The sequence below is a fragment of the Littorina saxatilis genome, linkage group LG12 (assembly GCF_037325665.1).
Source record: "Littorina saxatilis isolate snail1 linkage group LG12, US_GU_Lsax_2.0, whole genome shotgun sequence".
NCBI classification, from domain to species: domain Eukaryota; kingdom Metazoa; phylum Mollusca; class Gastropoda; order Littorinimorpha; family Littorinidae; genus Littorina; species Littorina saxatilis.
In genome coordinates, this window is record NC_090256.1 from 37,506,608 (window position 1) to 37,521,219 (window position 14,612).

At 42.2% G+C, this 14,612-nt stretch overlaps 1 protein-coding gene across 7 annotated transcripts in view; it reads right to left on the minus strand.

Annotated features, from left to right (window-relative positions):
- The window catches only part of LOC138981855 (insulin-like growth factor 2 mRNA-binding protein 2), a 46,169-nt gene extending 43,567 nt beyond the window's left edge, over positions 1 to 2,602 (minus strand). For 3 of the 7 annotated variants that reach the window (XM_070354965.1, XM_070354967.1, XM_070354964.1), the window contains exon 1: positions 2,412 to 2,599. In XM_070354965.1, coding sequence (XP_070211066.1) covers positions 2,412 to 2,583 — 172 coding nt within the window. In that variant the 5' untranslated portion in view covers positions 2,584 to 2,599. Of the gene's footprint in view, positions 1 to 2,411 lie in introns of all 7 variants that reach the window. The other 4 variants (XM_070354968.1, XM_070354966.1, XM_070354970.1 and 1 more) reach the window with 2 other exon arrangements.
- Between the last annotated feature and the right edge of the window lie 12,010 nt (positions 2,603 to 14,612).

Sequence of the window (14,612 nt, forward strand, 5' to 3'; positions counted from 1 at the left end):
AAATGCATACACAAGGGTGTCCATACCAGACTGAGGCAAAGTTTGGGTTAAAAACAAAGAACAAAGTCTAATTGCAGGCATAAAGAACAGCGGCACGTTGAAACTAATAAAAATTGTAGCGAAAAGCGTTGATTTCAACGATGAAACTGGACTCGTTCTGAAAATTCTATTTCCAATGCAAGGGACATAACCACATCACAGACTGTTGACAGAGTTGAGTAATTGAGAACACTACACTACTCACCATCACACTTCACTCACGTAATTCTACCGAAATGTACTGATTCAAACAAACGTATGGCTGCATATCGCATCACTAAGTCATGGATCAGGGAAAACGAAAAATAGCACGTTATTGTGTACCTCTGAATCTAAAATGCAACAAACGACTGCAAGTCACACGAACTTATCGGCGGCGGTTGGCTTCAAAGAAACAAGCTATATGCAGAAAATTCGTCTGCTTGGGGAAACACGACCTTGCGTGTCAGAAATACTAAGGAATAGAAGGAGAAATAATTTGTCAGAGAAAAATGGATTGTACTTGTAATATCGAGTGAGCCACAAAATAGAGGGGTCATTAATAATAACAGGGGAGGTACAATTACAACTGAGTCACTGTATTACTGAATACTATGATCAATCTTTAGTGAGCCCTTTCCCCATTGAAATAATCTTTCCATGATGCAAAGCGTTAAACCTAAGTTTTAAAGCCCCACTCAGCCTCACAGGTTTACAGAACGATGATATCTTTCCCTAAAACAGCAATAGTAACCTTATGGAAAAAATCGCAATAGCATTTAACAACATTAAATACATATATTAGAACACTTGAATTGCTTTTTAGCACATGTAAACCACACACCAGTTCTCGTGGTTCATTTAGCCCTGTGTGACTCACTTTTTTCATATGTTCAATTGAGTCATTTGCAAGTTCACTTTCAAGGCGACTTCATACATAATGCAACAGCATGTTATTGTTAATCACTTAATGTGTACCTCTGAATCTACAAAGTAAAATACAACAAATGACTGATACTATATGTGATAGTGACACAAAACGAGTGGAGGCGTCTTCTAAGAAACTGTATAGCAGTTTGCGGAAACTGTCTGCTAGTGCTTTGGCAGCTCATTTGATTTGAATTGTGCCAAGTAGCCCTGTCGTGGAAGTACGTTTGTATGCATGCAATACTCAATCTACACTAGCACAGCAACTAACGGTATTAAATGTTTGAAATCTCAGTCGACCAGCATCTTAAAACGGCAAAGTTGTATTGTCATCAAATAAAAAGAGCTGTGCACATACTGTCAACTCAGTCACCTTCCTCGCTTGACATACATCCAGGCTCCCTACTTTCAAAACTGAACTGTACTGAGACTTGATGATGAAACAATTCTTTCGTGTTTTAACAATGTTGTCTCATAAACTGTCAATTTATTCTTTGGATTTTAAAAGTTAGGTCTATTTGCCATAACGAGGCATGCGATCCGCACCTAACCGTCCACGCAAAATAAATTCTTTGAAAAGTGCTCGCTCTCTATGGAGGGCACCTAGTGTGTTCTCCAGAGGTTAAGAGTTTAATCGAAATTATGTTTGTACTGTACATGTATGTAAAAAGTAATGAGGTGTCTGTGGCCAGAAACCGATGGTTTACGGGAGGCGGAGTGGGCCTTTAACCACAAAACAAGAGGAACAAGCAGAAGCACCAAGGGGAAATATGGGCTGTTGCCTTTGCTCCACGAATTTATAGAACCTTTGTCTTTGATCAGAAGAAAAGGTCATCGAAAATAAAATTCTCAAGCAGACTAACCATAGATCCATGACCGACATCTCACTACTTGCTAGACTTTAAATCCTTTTGTGTGTGATATGTTGCAGGGTTTTAAGTTGGATTTCCCGACATCATTATAATTTCACCCGGATCAGTACACAATTAAAATTAAAAGGCAGCAGATATTGCATAAAACAAGGTTGAAGACTATGCTCAGTTATTCGTGAAGCTTCGTCAATGTACATGCGATTATCGTTCGTAAGTTTGAATTTGCGTCATCAGCAGTACTAACACTAACAGTAACAGTAACACCACATGGGTGGATGTAAACCTTCCACTTTCAAGTTCCAGGACCAAACGTGCAAACATACTTCAGCCATCACACAGCCGTGTCAATTGCGAAATGCAATCAAATATTGTCAGAACGGCATATTTCCAAGGAAATGTTGGTCGAAAGCATGCCAATATTACTTTAATAAAGCCCGGAGAAAATACATGAGCAAAGATTTAGGCACCACATGCCATGCACGCTCACATGGTGTCCAGCCATTTTGAATCACTGTTCAGGACCTTGCTTGACAGAATGCACACAATAAACTGTTATGTCGCACTGCTCATTCTAATCTTAGATCATATGCTTACCTTTTAAACTGTCTATAGCTTTATCAGTGGCGTGTGGATCTTCCAACTCAACAACGGCGGAACTTTCCTTCAACAATATGTTGCTGACCGCATACCCCTTCTCTTCCAAAAGGCCACGCAGCGTATCTTCGCTGAAAGTAACTGACAGATTTGTAAACTGAATTCTCTTCATTGCTCAGAAGGTCACTACAGGGACATGTTTCATGTATTCCGTGACATCAAGCAATATGCGTCGGGTTTTGTGAAATTACCAAAAGTATACAGGACTATATTCTGCGCATTGTTCGAAAAAACTGAGTGACATGGATGCCGGTAAGGCGGAGTAATATGTATGACGTCCAGATTAGTCTATTTGTAGGGAGTTTTCTGTTAAAAATGAAACATTGCTTCCAGATGGTATCAACAAACTTTTGTTTTAATAACTATTATTCAAATCGACATATGTTGACCTAATCATGTTACACATGTTCGAACGTTTGAACGAAATAATTTAAAAAGGTATTTCACAGCAAGAATCCTGTCATCCCTAACAGTCAAAAATAATGGACAACCCCGACGTAGTTCGGTCCCGTTTTCCCCACGTGGTCCTCTTGTGCTTCACGTTACTTCAAGTCGAATTTTGCTTCAAAAAGAAAAGGAGTTCAAAGGATTTTCGTGATTGAAATATGTGTAATAGAAATGCTCTCATGCACATTCCCAACTGTGGTTATCGTCCCTTGATATGTCATGGCTGAATAATCGTTTTTTCGTCGTTATGCTCAGAAGACAAAACTGTCTCCGGGCATGTTGTCGCAGTTGATGACGTCACAAATTACCCCCTCCTGGTTCTGGAACTGAAATGTTGCGAGTGAAGGGTGGAGAGTTCCACTCGGACTGTTTGCGAGAAAGTTCACTGTCTAAACACGCAAAGACGACTAAGACAGTTTCTTTAAGTCCTGATCATTATAGCTCGTTGAGTGAAAAGTCTGAGTAAATCACTGAACGGCCGCAGACATGAAAACGAAAGCGAGACGTCACAGATTCTGCATAACGGCAGGCACAGGCGCACGAATCCCACCACGACTTTCATTTGAACCTTGTCAGTTTGGCCGTGTCCTTGGTCGGATTGACGAAAAGACCAACGCAGGACGGACATTTCGCGGTCTTCATTGGTATTTAATAACTGAGTCTCAAAACGGCATTCAGAGCGGCAACGGTCTGACGAGCGCGGATGAAGTGAAGATGAAAACACTGAGGCGGCCTCTTCAATCAGTTGCAGGGAGAAGATTGAGATTCAGAGAGAGAGAGAGAAAAGATACGAATACGATGGTTTATTTGTGTTAGATGGGGGAAGGGGTACTTACTAATAAGCAATCAAAAATCAAACATTCCACAACGAAGAATATAAGTTGTTGCACTCTTGTCTGAGTCAGGCCGGATAGCTTGACTCAGTCACACTGCACTGTATCAACAACGTTCATCATAACATCATGAATTAGAGAGACACAGAGAGAGAGAGAGAAAGTAATGTATCACAAGATTTGTTTGTCTTTTTAGTTGCACTGAGTGTTAAAGGTGTGGCGGGGGGGGGGGGGGGGTAAACCTCGGCGGGGACATAGCTCAGTTGGTAGCGCGCTGGATTTGTATTCAGTTGGCCGCTGTCAGCGTGAGTTCAAACCCACGTTCGGCGGAAATTTATTTCTCAGGGTCAACTTTGTGTGCAGACTCTCTTCGGTGTCCGAACACCCCCCGTGTACACTACATTGGGGTGTGCACGTTAAAGATCCCACGATTGACAAAAGGGTCTTTCCTGGCAAAATTGCTTAGGCACAGTTAATAATTGTCTACCTATACCCGTGTGACTGACTTAGGCCGTGAAAGGTAAATATGCGCCGAAATGGCTGCAATCTACTGGCCGTATAAAATTTCATCTCACACGGCATCATTGCAGAGCGCCTAGAACTGTACCCACGGAATATGCGCGATATAAGCGTCCTATTGATTGATTGATTGATTGAAAAGCCGCCTCACAGTGAGACTGAAACACGCGCTAACAAAACATGTAGAGGCGAAAATACAACATTTAGTCAAGTAGCTGTCGAACTCACAGAATGAAACTGAACGCAATGCCATTTTTCAGCAAGACCGTATACTCGTAGCATCATCAGTCCACCGCTCATGGCAAAGGCAGTGAAATTGACAAGAAGAGCGGGGTAGTAGTTGCGCTAAGAAGGATAGCACGCTTTTCTGTACCTCTCTTTGTTTTAACTTTCTGAGCGTGTTTTTAATCCAAACATATCATATCTATATGTTTTTGGAATCAGGAACCGACAAGGAATAAGATGAAAGTGTTTTTAAATTGATTTCGACAATTTAATTTTGATAATAATTTTTATATATTTAATTTTCAGAGCTTGTTTTTAATCCAAATATAACATATTTATATGTTTTTGGAATGAGAAAATGATGGAGAATAAGATGAACGTAAATTTGGATCGTTAAATAATTTTTTATTTTTTTTTTTACAATTTTCAGATTTTTAATGACCAAAGTCATTAATTAATTTTTAAGCCACCAAGCTGAAATGCAATACCGAAGTCCGGGCTTCGTCGAAGATTACTTGACCAAAATTTCAACCAATTTGGTTGAAAAATGAGGGCGTGACAGTGCCGCCTCAACTTTCACGAAAAGCCGGATATGACGTCATCAAAGACATTTATCCAAAAAATGAAAAAAGCGTTCGGGGATTTCATACCCAGGAACTCTCATGTCAAATTTCATAAAGATCGGTCCGCAGTAGTTTAGTCTGAATCGCTCTCCACACACACACACACACAGACACACGCACATACACCACGACCCTCGTCTCGATTCCCCCCTCTACGTTAAAACATTTAGTCAAAACTTGACTAAATGTAACAAGTCGCGTAAGGCGAAAATACAACATTTAGTCAAGTAGCTGTCGAACTCACAGAATGAAACTGAGCGCAATGCAACGCAGCAAGACCGTATACTCGTAGCATCGTCAGTCCACCGCGCACGGCAAAGGCAGTGAAATTGACAGGAAGAGCGGGGTAGTACTTGCGCTGAGAAGGATAGCACGCTTTTCTGTACCTCTCTTTGTTTTAACTTTCTGAGCGTGTTTTTAATCCAAACATATCATATCTATATGTTTTTGGAATCAGGAACCGACAAGGAATAAGATGAAAGTGTTTTTAAATTGATTTCAAAAATTTAATTTTGATAATAATTTTTATATATTTAATTTTCAGAGCTTGTTTTTAATCCGAATATAACATATTTATATGTTTTTGGAATCAGCAAATGATGGAGAATAAGATGAATGTAAATTTGGATCGTTTTAGAAAAAAATATTTTTTTTTTACAATTTTCCGATTTTTAATGACCAAAGTCATTAATTAATTTTTAAGCCACCAAGCTGAAATGCAATACCGAAGTCCGGGCTTCGTCGAAGACTTCTTGGTCAAAATTTCAACCAATTTGGTTGAAAAATGAGAGCGTGACAGTGCCGCCTCAACTTTCACGAAAAGCCGGATATGACGTCATCAAAGACATTTATCAAAAAAATGAAAAAAGCGTTCGGGGATATCATACCCAGGAACTCTCATGTCAAATTTCATAAAGATCGGTCCAGTAGTTCGCTCTACACGCACGCACACACGCACGCACACACATACACCACGACCCTCGTTTTGATTCCCCCTCGATGTTAAAACATTTAGTCAAAACTTGACTAAATGTATAAAAAGGAAGGAAACTCATCCAAACTACAGTTTTACAAGGCCGGGAGTGTCACACGACTACTCTCTACAACCCTATCTTTTGCTAACAGAAGAACACAGACAGGCTATTAGCAAACTACGTATAAGTGCCCATGACTTAGAAATCGAAAAGGGCAGATACACCGTCACGGGAACACCAAGGGAGGAAAGACTATGCAGAAACTGTGGAGTGGTGGTGGATGAACTTCACTTCCTTGATTCGTGTACAATGTATGCTCATCTCAGGCAACAGTTATTACCGAATACTTCCACCGGCAGTGATGAAATAAGACTGAGTCAGTTCTTTGTTTACTGACAGCGACATCCAAAGGCAATTGGCAAAATATGTGTACGATTGTTTTCAACTACGCAGGTGCAATGCGTCTTCCGACTGTCCTCAATAACTTATGCTTATCTTCAGGTCCTCTTTGTTCACCCGGCCTGTTCCACTTGGTTTTGTATTACATATGTTATGTTATATTGCCGTCTGAGTGAATGGTGCTATACTGAATGAAAGAGTGTGACATGAAGTTCTTGTACATCCTTGCAAAGAGTGTGAATGACGTTTTAGTTTAGATGTCAAGCGCTTAGCCTTTTTAACGAAAGTTTTTGATTTAGCGCTATATAAATGTTCTTATTATTATTATTATATCTTGTATGTGTCAATAGGCTCTGTGCTTTAATGACAATAAATTCTGATTCTGATTCTGATTCAGTGTGACTAAACTCAGTCACTCCGCTGTGCCGGTTGGTGAACCGGTTTCAGTTGAGTTAGTCAGTCATGTGTCAGAGTCTGGTCAAGAATAAGTCCTCAGGACTATTCAGGCACTAACTTAGCCGGTGTAACCATCTCAGATTACTTATTCCTGAACTCAGTTTTCTCACCGGCTGTTTGTTGATCTCGCATTGACTCCGTCCACACTGACTATCCTCCCAAAACGGTACACTTCTTTGAGGGAGAAAAGTATGTCAGTCCCAAACTACGATTAGTTTGTAAACGTGAGCCGAGTGAGTTACGTCCCTGGAATGACGGAAGAGAAAGACTCGATTTTGTGATGAAGTAAATTTCCATAAAATACCTTCTGCGTGTGTGTATGTGTTGTGTGTGTGTGTGTGTGTGTGTGTATGTGTTGTGTGTGTGTGTGTGTGTGTGTGTGTCAGTGAACGAATTACTGAACACCATGAGTGTAAAGTACCGTAACAGGTCGATCGTCAGGACTGACTAGTAGTGAAGGGAGGGGGCATAGTCAATCAGTGTGGAGTATATCAGTGCGAGACTGACTCAGTGATCAATAAGGCCGGTGAGAAAACTGAGTTCAGGAGTAATCTGAGTTCGCTTCAAGGGCTCATCATCAGTGTAAACGTCACTAGCTGAAGATCTATGAGCTACCCAAGACAACCACTGTTAGACATGGATGATCGGACGACCCCTGGCCCGATGATAGTGACTAATCAGACAAAAAACAAAAATCTCAGTTTCGGCAACACTGGTTGTCAGTTGGTCACCGTGGCGTAGAGGCTTTTAAGGGGGGGGGGGGGGGCGGCTGACGGTCAGTATCATCAGTCACATCGTGTGATCAAGTCGTAGTAGTGTTATGCCGTGATAGGACTGACTAAGTTGACTGACTTCATGATGGCAGATAAGATAATCCGGCACTGAGTCATTCAGTAAGAGCATAGACCTATATTAGAGGTCCCTGGTAAGAGCAAACGCAGGTCTGTGACCGGACACAAAGCAAGCGCGGGAAGGCAAACACAGGCGTAATAATCAATTCGGATTTCAATTCATTCATTATTGTGATTGAGTGAAACTTCTAATGTTTCAAAAATCAAGTCAAGACACGTACTGCCCTAATTCTAGCGCCTGTACTGCAAATCTGTTTTATAATCGATTTACATCTCGCACGTCATTGGCAGACTTTCTCCGGCACCGTTCATTCACAAACTGACATATTTCTGGATAGAGCGCACGCAAGCAGAGATCGGAAATAGCACTGCAGTGCTTGCGGAAGAATATCGTGTTTCTCTTTTCTTCGCTTATGTCGATTGATTGGGAAAACTGAGTTGGAAACGCCGAAGCAGCCTATCACGAGGAATGGCATTGCGGTGATTATGTTAATTATGGGAATGAAATTCACTGGTTTCGGAACTCGGCTAATTTTCGGACCGAGTAAAAAAGATTTTTTTCATGTTCAACTCAACGCAACCCTGTATATTTTGTTGTTACGGCCAATTCTCGAGAAAAATCCGGTTAAAACCGCCCCCCCCCCCCCCTCTTTTTTGCTCTCATCAACCCAAAACAGATAAATCTAAAGTTGTATCATGTTATTTTGAAGTATAGGGGGCTTTTTACGGTGATTCGTGAAGGCCTCTCCACTGGTCCATATTAGGCGCCCAGCCTCCTAATATGGGCTATTTGGTGATTTTGTCTGTATTTAATTTTTGCTGAATGTCTATCAAAGCTATTTTACTCTAATTAGGCCTAACGGTTAACCTAAGAGAGAAGGACTACCAAACACAAAATGAAACTTCTTCCCAAGAAAACAAGCTAGTTATCAGCATGAAACAAAAAGCGGTCCATATTAGGAGCGGCCTTCCCCTACGTAGGCTGTTCCATAATTATTTAGAATCTCAGAAACGGAAACACATACATGTATCTACAATCTAACCAGGCCATTTTCTAGATCAATCCTTCCCCAGCCGACACCCAACTGGCCATCCTCTCAAATGTTCTCATTCAGGCCTGGGACCACGTGACATCAGCTATACCTGGCCCGTATGGCCCTCGTGAAGGCTCGGACAGAGTCTTCAGGGGTCTCTATCCGTGTTTCTGCCGCTATTTCTTAAAATCCGAGAGCAGGCTGAAAGTCTAGCATGGGGAAATGTCAAGAATATAGGGTGGATGCAACTAGCAGCAGTGCTCCCTTTGGTGCCAAGAAATCTGTTGTCGCAAAGGAAGTATACACAGGTGCGTTGTCATGTTACAGCATAAGCCCTCGAATACCCGTGTTTGGACGGTGTTTGTTCCAAGCCTCGAATATTTTCGACCATTAGTGGTGGACACAGCAGTCAGACGTGACCGTATGCCTGTCCTCAAGAGTCAAGTGTTTAAATACCTTGATCTAGCGACGAAAGATGCACAACATTTTTTTAGGGCTTCTTGTTATTTGAACTTGGCAGGGGTTGGGTCACCTGGTTAAACACCCGAACAGACGACAGTTGTTTGGTTTCAGATTGGAAGTAATTAACCCATGTTTCCTCACCACTGACAATATTCCATGTTGATTTGGACAATCCATTGCTGATTTTTTCAAGTATTGTCAACAAAAATCTAAACAACGAAGTATTGTCAGGCAACACTCTGCCCTACCCCTCTTTTTTCCGTCACTAGGTACATGTGGTACCCAACCGGCAAATCGCTTTGGGGCCATTACATATTTGTGTAAGATCTTTTCAAATGCAGAGCTTTTAATGCCAAGGGCATATTGCATCTCCCTGAATATAATTAAGTGATCTTCTCTTATTATCTGTTCAACAGCGCCAATGTTTTCGAGGATAACGGATGAAATGAGTAGACCAGGGTGGGTATAATTTTCGAGGACATAAAGTCTTGCAGGACCCAAACATACTTCTGCACGCTTTTTTTTCTTTTCATATTCAGTTGCTTCGCAAAAATGAAGTGTCATTGGTTTTCTCAACTTTCAATCAAAACGACCGCAGAACACAGAACTGGGAAATGACACTGATTGAAATACGAAAGATCTTCGATGACGAAAGTATAAATGACGTCATGTGGTCACACCTATCTCGAGAACAAAGCGTCACTCAGAACCAGCGCCCTTCCATTAATGGTTCGTTCGGTCAAAGGGTCGCATTGTCCAAGATTGGCGCATGCGCATTGACCGCAATGAGAAGGATTGTTCAGCAGAGGTTTTAGTTCGTGACACCGGGTTAGTCGAGACTATTTTAATATGGTCTCGGCGATGACTGTTTTTTGGTGTTAATCTGTTACTTTGATGCCGACAGCTTGACTAAATGTTTTTATATCGCTTCACGCGACTTGTTAATATGTCTACTGGATCATCCTTATATAAAAGAAAGAGAACACTGGACATACAAAAATAGCACAATTATTGTGCCAACTTCCTGACGACCTAATAAATATACATGTAGGCCTACCTATTGTACTTCCGTTGCTGGACACGCAGAATGGTCAGCGGTAATTGTGGACACTGACGGTTGCAGTCGTTGATAGGTTGTATGCCCTCCATCAAAAGATAGTACACAGTGTGTTTTTCTTGCTGCCAAATTGATATCATTGAACTAATCACAAAACAAAGATAATCACATAAAACTTTGTTAGTTTTGCCTCCAACGTCTGTGTGATGCAAAATGATTAGTCATTGTTTGTTGATCTGGCAGACGTTTGGTAAATTTGGACATTATTAAGTGTGCGACGGAGGTTCACGGGCCGAAAAATTGCAAAATGCACGTGCAAACCGCCGTTACCATGCGCATATTACGAAAATTCCCGTGCAATCCCAGTAAAAATGGCTTCCGTGAACTGTATTCAAAGCAAGAATCCATTGCGTTTGATATTACCGGCCTGTGACACAAAACTTCAAAAGTGTGTACTATCTTTTGCCGTTGAGTATATATGTTAGTCCTTCGCCTTTCACTGACCCAGCCGCTGACACCTACAAAGTCATGAGTTACAACGCCTACGGTTGTCTCAGCCTCGATCATCGATCTCACTCCCCCACTCCGCCCCATCCCCTCTGTCTCTCTTTCAATCTCTCTCTCTCTCTCTCTCTCTCTCTCTCTCTCTCTCTCTCTCTCTCTCTCTCTCTCTCTCTCACTGTCTTGAGACTGATAAATGGTCATGTTTCAGCTTCTCTCTCTGTCTCTGTCTCTGTCTGTCTCTCACTGTAATGAGACTGATAAATGGTCATGTTTCAGCTTCTCTCTCTCTCTCTCTCTCTCTCTCTCTCTCTCTCTCTCTCTCTCTCTCTCTCACTGTCTTGAGACTGATAAATGGTCATGTTTCAGCTTCTCTCTCTGTTTCTGTCTCTGTCTCTGTCTGTCTCTCACTGTATTGAGACTGATAAATGGTCATGTTTCAGCTTCTCTCTCTGTCTCTCTCTCTTACTGTTTTGATATTGATAAATGGTCATGTTTCAGCTTCTCTCTCTCTCTCTCTCTCTCTCTCTCTCTCTCTCTCTCTCTCTCTCTCTCTCTCTCTCTCTCTCTCGATTTAAACTGGGACTGATTCGATATTCAGGTATCCCTGGAGGAGCCTGCTAATGTTTGTTTGTTTTCACGGAGTCCGGAGTCCGGCAATTCCAATTAGGTTTTCGCTCCTCACTGATTCGAGTTCAACACCCACTCTCTCTCGATCTCTCTCCCCTCAGAACCGCTGCCTCTCTCTATGTGCCCCACCGGGCCCTTCCTCCACCCCCTTACCCCGCTCATCTAGGCTGTGACATCAACAAGTCTGCTCCGGTTCCACGACGGCTTACAAAACCTTTGGCTAACCATTTTCACTGACGTGGACATTTTTATTATCATTATCTGGGGAAAAATAAAATGGCAATTTTCATTTAAATTTTCTCATGTACTTTAAAATGTTCACGTTATAAAGCGGTCATACCGTTCAGCTTTATTCGTTCACAGAAGTCTAGCAACTCGCTCATTCTTAACTCTACTCCCTCCTTCCCCTAGCTGGATCCTCCCATGCGGTTCCAGATCAAGCCTGACACCGGGCAGACAGCCTCAGTAACTGACTTGAGGGTCATTGTCCGCAGGAAGCAGGGAGGAGAGAAAGCGAGAAATACTCTCACTCACACCCTGGCGCGCTTTTTGCCCCAGCCCCCGGGGTCACGACATCGTTGCCAGGGGCTTGTTGACGTCACGCTTGACGTCACGCCCCACGTCCAGCCGGAGAGAAACTAGAGAGAGACCGAGAGAGAGAGAGAGAGAGTGAGATCGATCGATGCGCGTGTTTCGGATCACCTTCTCTTTGCCACGGGTATAGTAGATGGTGGGTGGCTCGGATTTAGCTAAACAGACGTCTCAAGGTATTGGTTTGGTTCAAGATATTATAGTGATTCAGTGACGGAAGCAGCGGCCGTGTTGGAGAAGTTTTCTTCCGATTGTCGCCTATAACTGACCTTTCGGAAGTCACAGGGACATTCGTTGTGCTGAAAGTGAGACACACCTGCGATGATATAAACTCGAAAATAATAATAATAATTCGTAGCTATGTTAATTATTCAAATGTGTGGGGTTTTTTTTGGTTTTTTTTTGGGGTGCAAGCTTTTTGCTGGAGCCCCGATTCTGTCCATCGGCTTATTTTTTCAAGTTTCCAGTGCTGGCAATCACCCATAGATTATCAAATCTCACTGTAATCTAGAAAATGGCTGCACTGGCAAGATCCATTCGGTGCCAATCCAGGACGGACTAGGACTGAAACACCGAATACAAACGGACAGTGCATGCGAAAAGCCGGTCTGCAAATATTAGTTACCCAAACACAGGTCAGCGTTTAACATTTGGGAATAGTTGAACGTCCAAACACTCGGGTGTGTCAGTGGTGAAATAACTATGAACCCCGAACCGAACTGTGTAGCCTATGGCGCGACCATAGTACTTGGGACTATCAGTTTTGTGGGCACGAGTATTTGTGCAAGTGATGTTGAGAGTACAATTTTTAATATCCATCTTTACTGAAAAAAACACAAAACAGACAAACTGCCGACGTTCCAAATCAACAGTTTAAAAAACCAAAGAAAGGTTACATTTTGGGAACGTTTAATTCAGGACAAAACTAAACATTCACAAGAACTACAACCTGTAACCGCTTTTTTTAGTAAAGTGGACAAACAAGATCGAGACACAACAGAAATAACAACAGATGCTGTGACTTATCTTAAAATATCCCAAGATGATCGCAGCAAGGACTCTTTCATATATATCATATCCATGTTTACTTTAGCTCATGGGCCCACCTCCTCTCTCCCCCAGTACCCTCGGCGGCTTTCCGACGGGTGACCAACAGTTCCATTTTGCTTTCGTGTCGTCTGCTGTACCATCTGGTCTAATAGCGGCTCAATTGGCAGAGCACTGAACTTGTGATAAGATAAGATAATATAAGAATACTTTTATGTCCATTTTTATTGTACATAAACATGGAAATTTTTCTGATGGCACCACATTGCATTTCTCAAAGATGTGATCCTCGGGTGACGTAGGTTCGAATCCAGGCCGGGACGGACGGACGGACACGGGTTCAACTTTTGATGTAATGACTCAGAGCGGAAACAGTATCTATGTCCCACCCCCGTGTCACCGCCTGAGTCTTTAGTCAACACCTGCATATGGTTCAGTTAGTGCGACTCAGTCTTGATGCTGCTTGCTTTCCACTGAGAGGTAGCGATGGGAAGTTCCCAGCAAAGGCATAATAAGGTATGAATAAATAAATATGCTAGCATTTTGGCCACAAAAAAGCCTGACAGTCTGGAACATTTTTCTTTCTAATTGTCATTACAATCCTGAAGAAGGCAGCGACAGGCTGACAATAATTTGATTAAGAATTTACCAAAAATGTTTTTTCTTGTTTTTTCTTTTTGTTTTGAAGTCTGGGACATTATCAGTTGAAGTCTGCCAGGGCCTGTATCTGATCCAGCTGGCGCAGACCCCTGACAGACTGAGACTCCGGTCAGTTGGGTTCGACGAATCCACGTCACAAGCGTCATCACTATGGTGGGCAAAAGGAGGCAGTGTTCTGAGCTTAATTTTCAGGACGAAATCAACTCCCTTTTTGTTCGCCAATTCTGGCTTCTTTTATATTTATTTTATTTAAGTCTTCTTTTTAGTTTCTCATTTTTTTTCTAACAGATGTTTTTGACGTATAGATTTACACCAGACAAGAATTGATATCGATTAAAGGAGCGGGCTCCCTCTCTGTCAGTCTGTCTTGGGCGCGCGTGCGCGTTTGTGTGAGTGTGTGAGCGAGTGTGTCCGTAAGTGTGAGAGCGCGCGTGCCTATGCGTGTGCGGCGTGTATGTGTGTACGGCTTTGCTAGGTCAGTGTCCACATGATATATGTGTGACTGTGTGCAAGTGTGTGTGTGTGTGGTTTTTGCTAATTGTCCCAGGTCATACTGTGCCGGTTTTTTAAATTATAAAATGATCCCTTTTTGGGCTGAACGACAAGATGGACGTTGTAAGGGACATCATAAGGGACATCATTTTAGGAATTGTTTGTTTGTTTGTTTAACGCCCAGCCGACCACGAAGGGCCATATCAGGGCGGTGCTGCTTTGACATATAACGTGCGCCACACAAAAGACAGAAGTCGCAGCACAGGCTTCATGTCTCACCCAGTCACATTATTCTGACACCGGACCAACCAGTCCTAGCACTAACCCCATAATGCCAGAC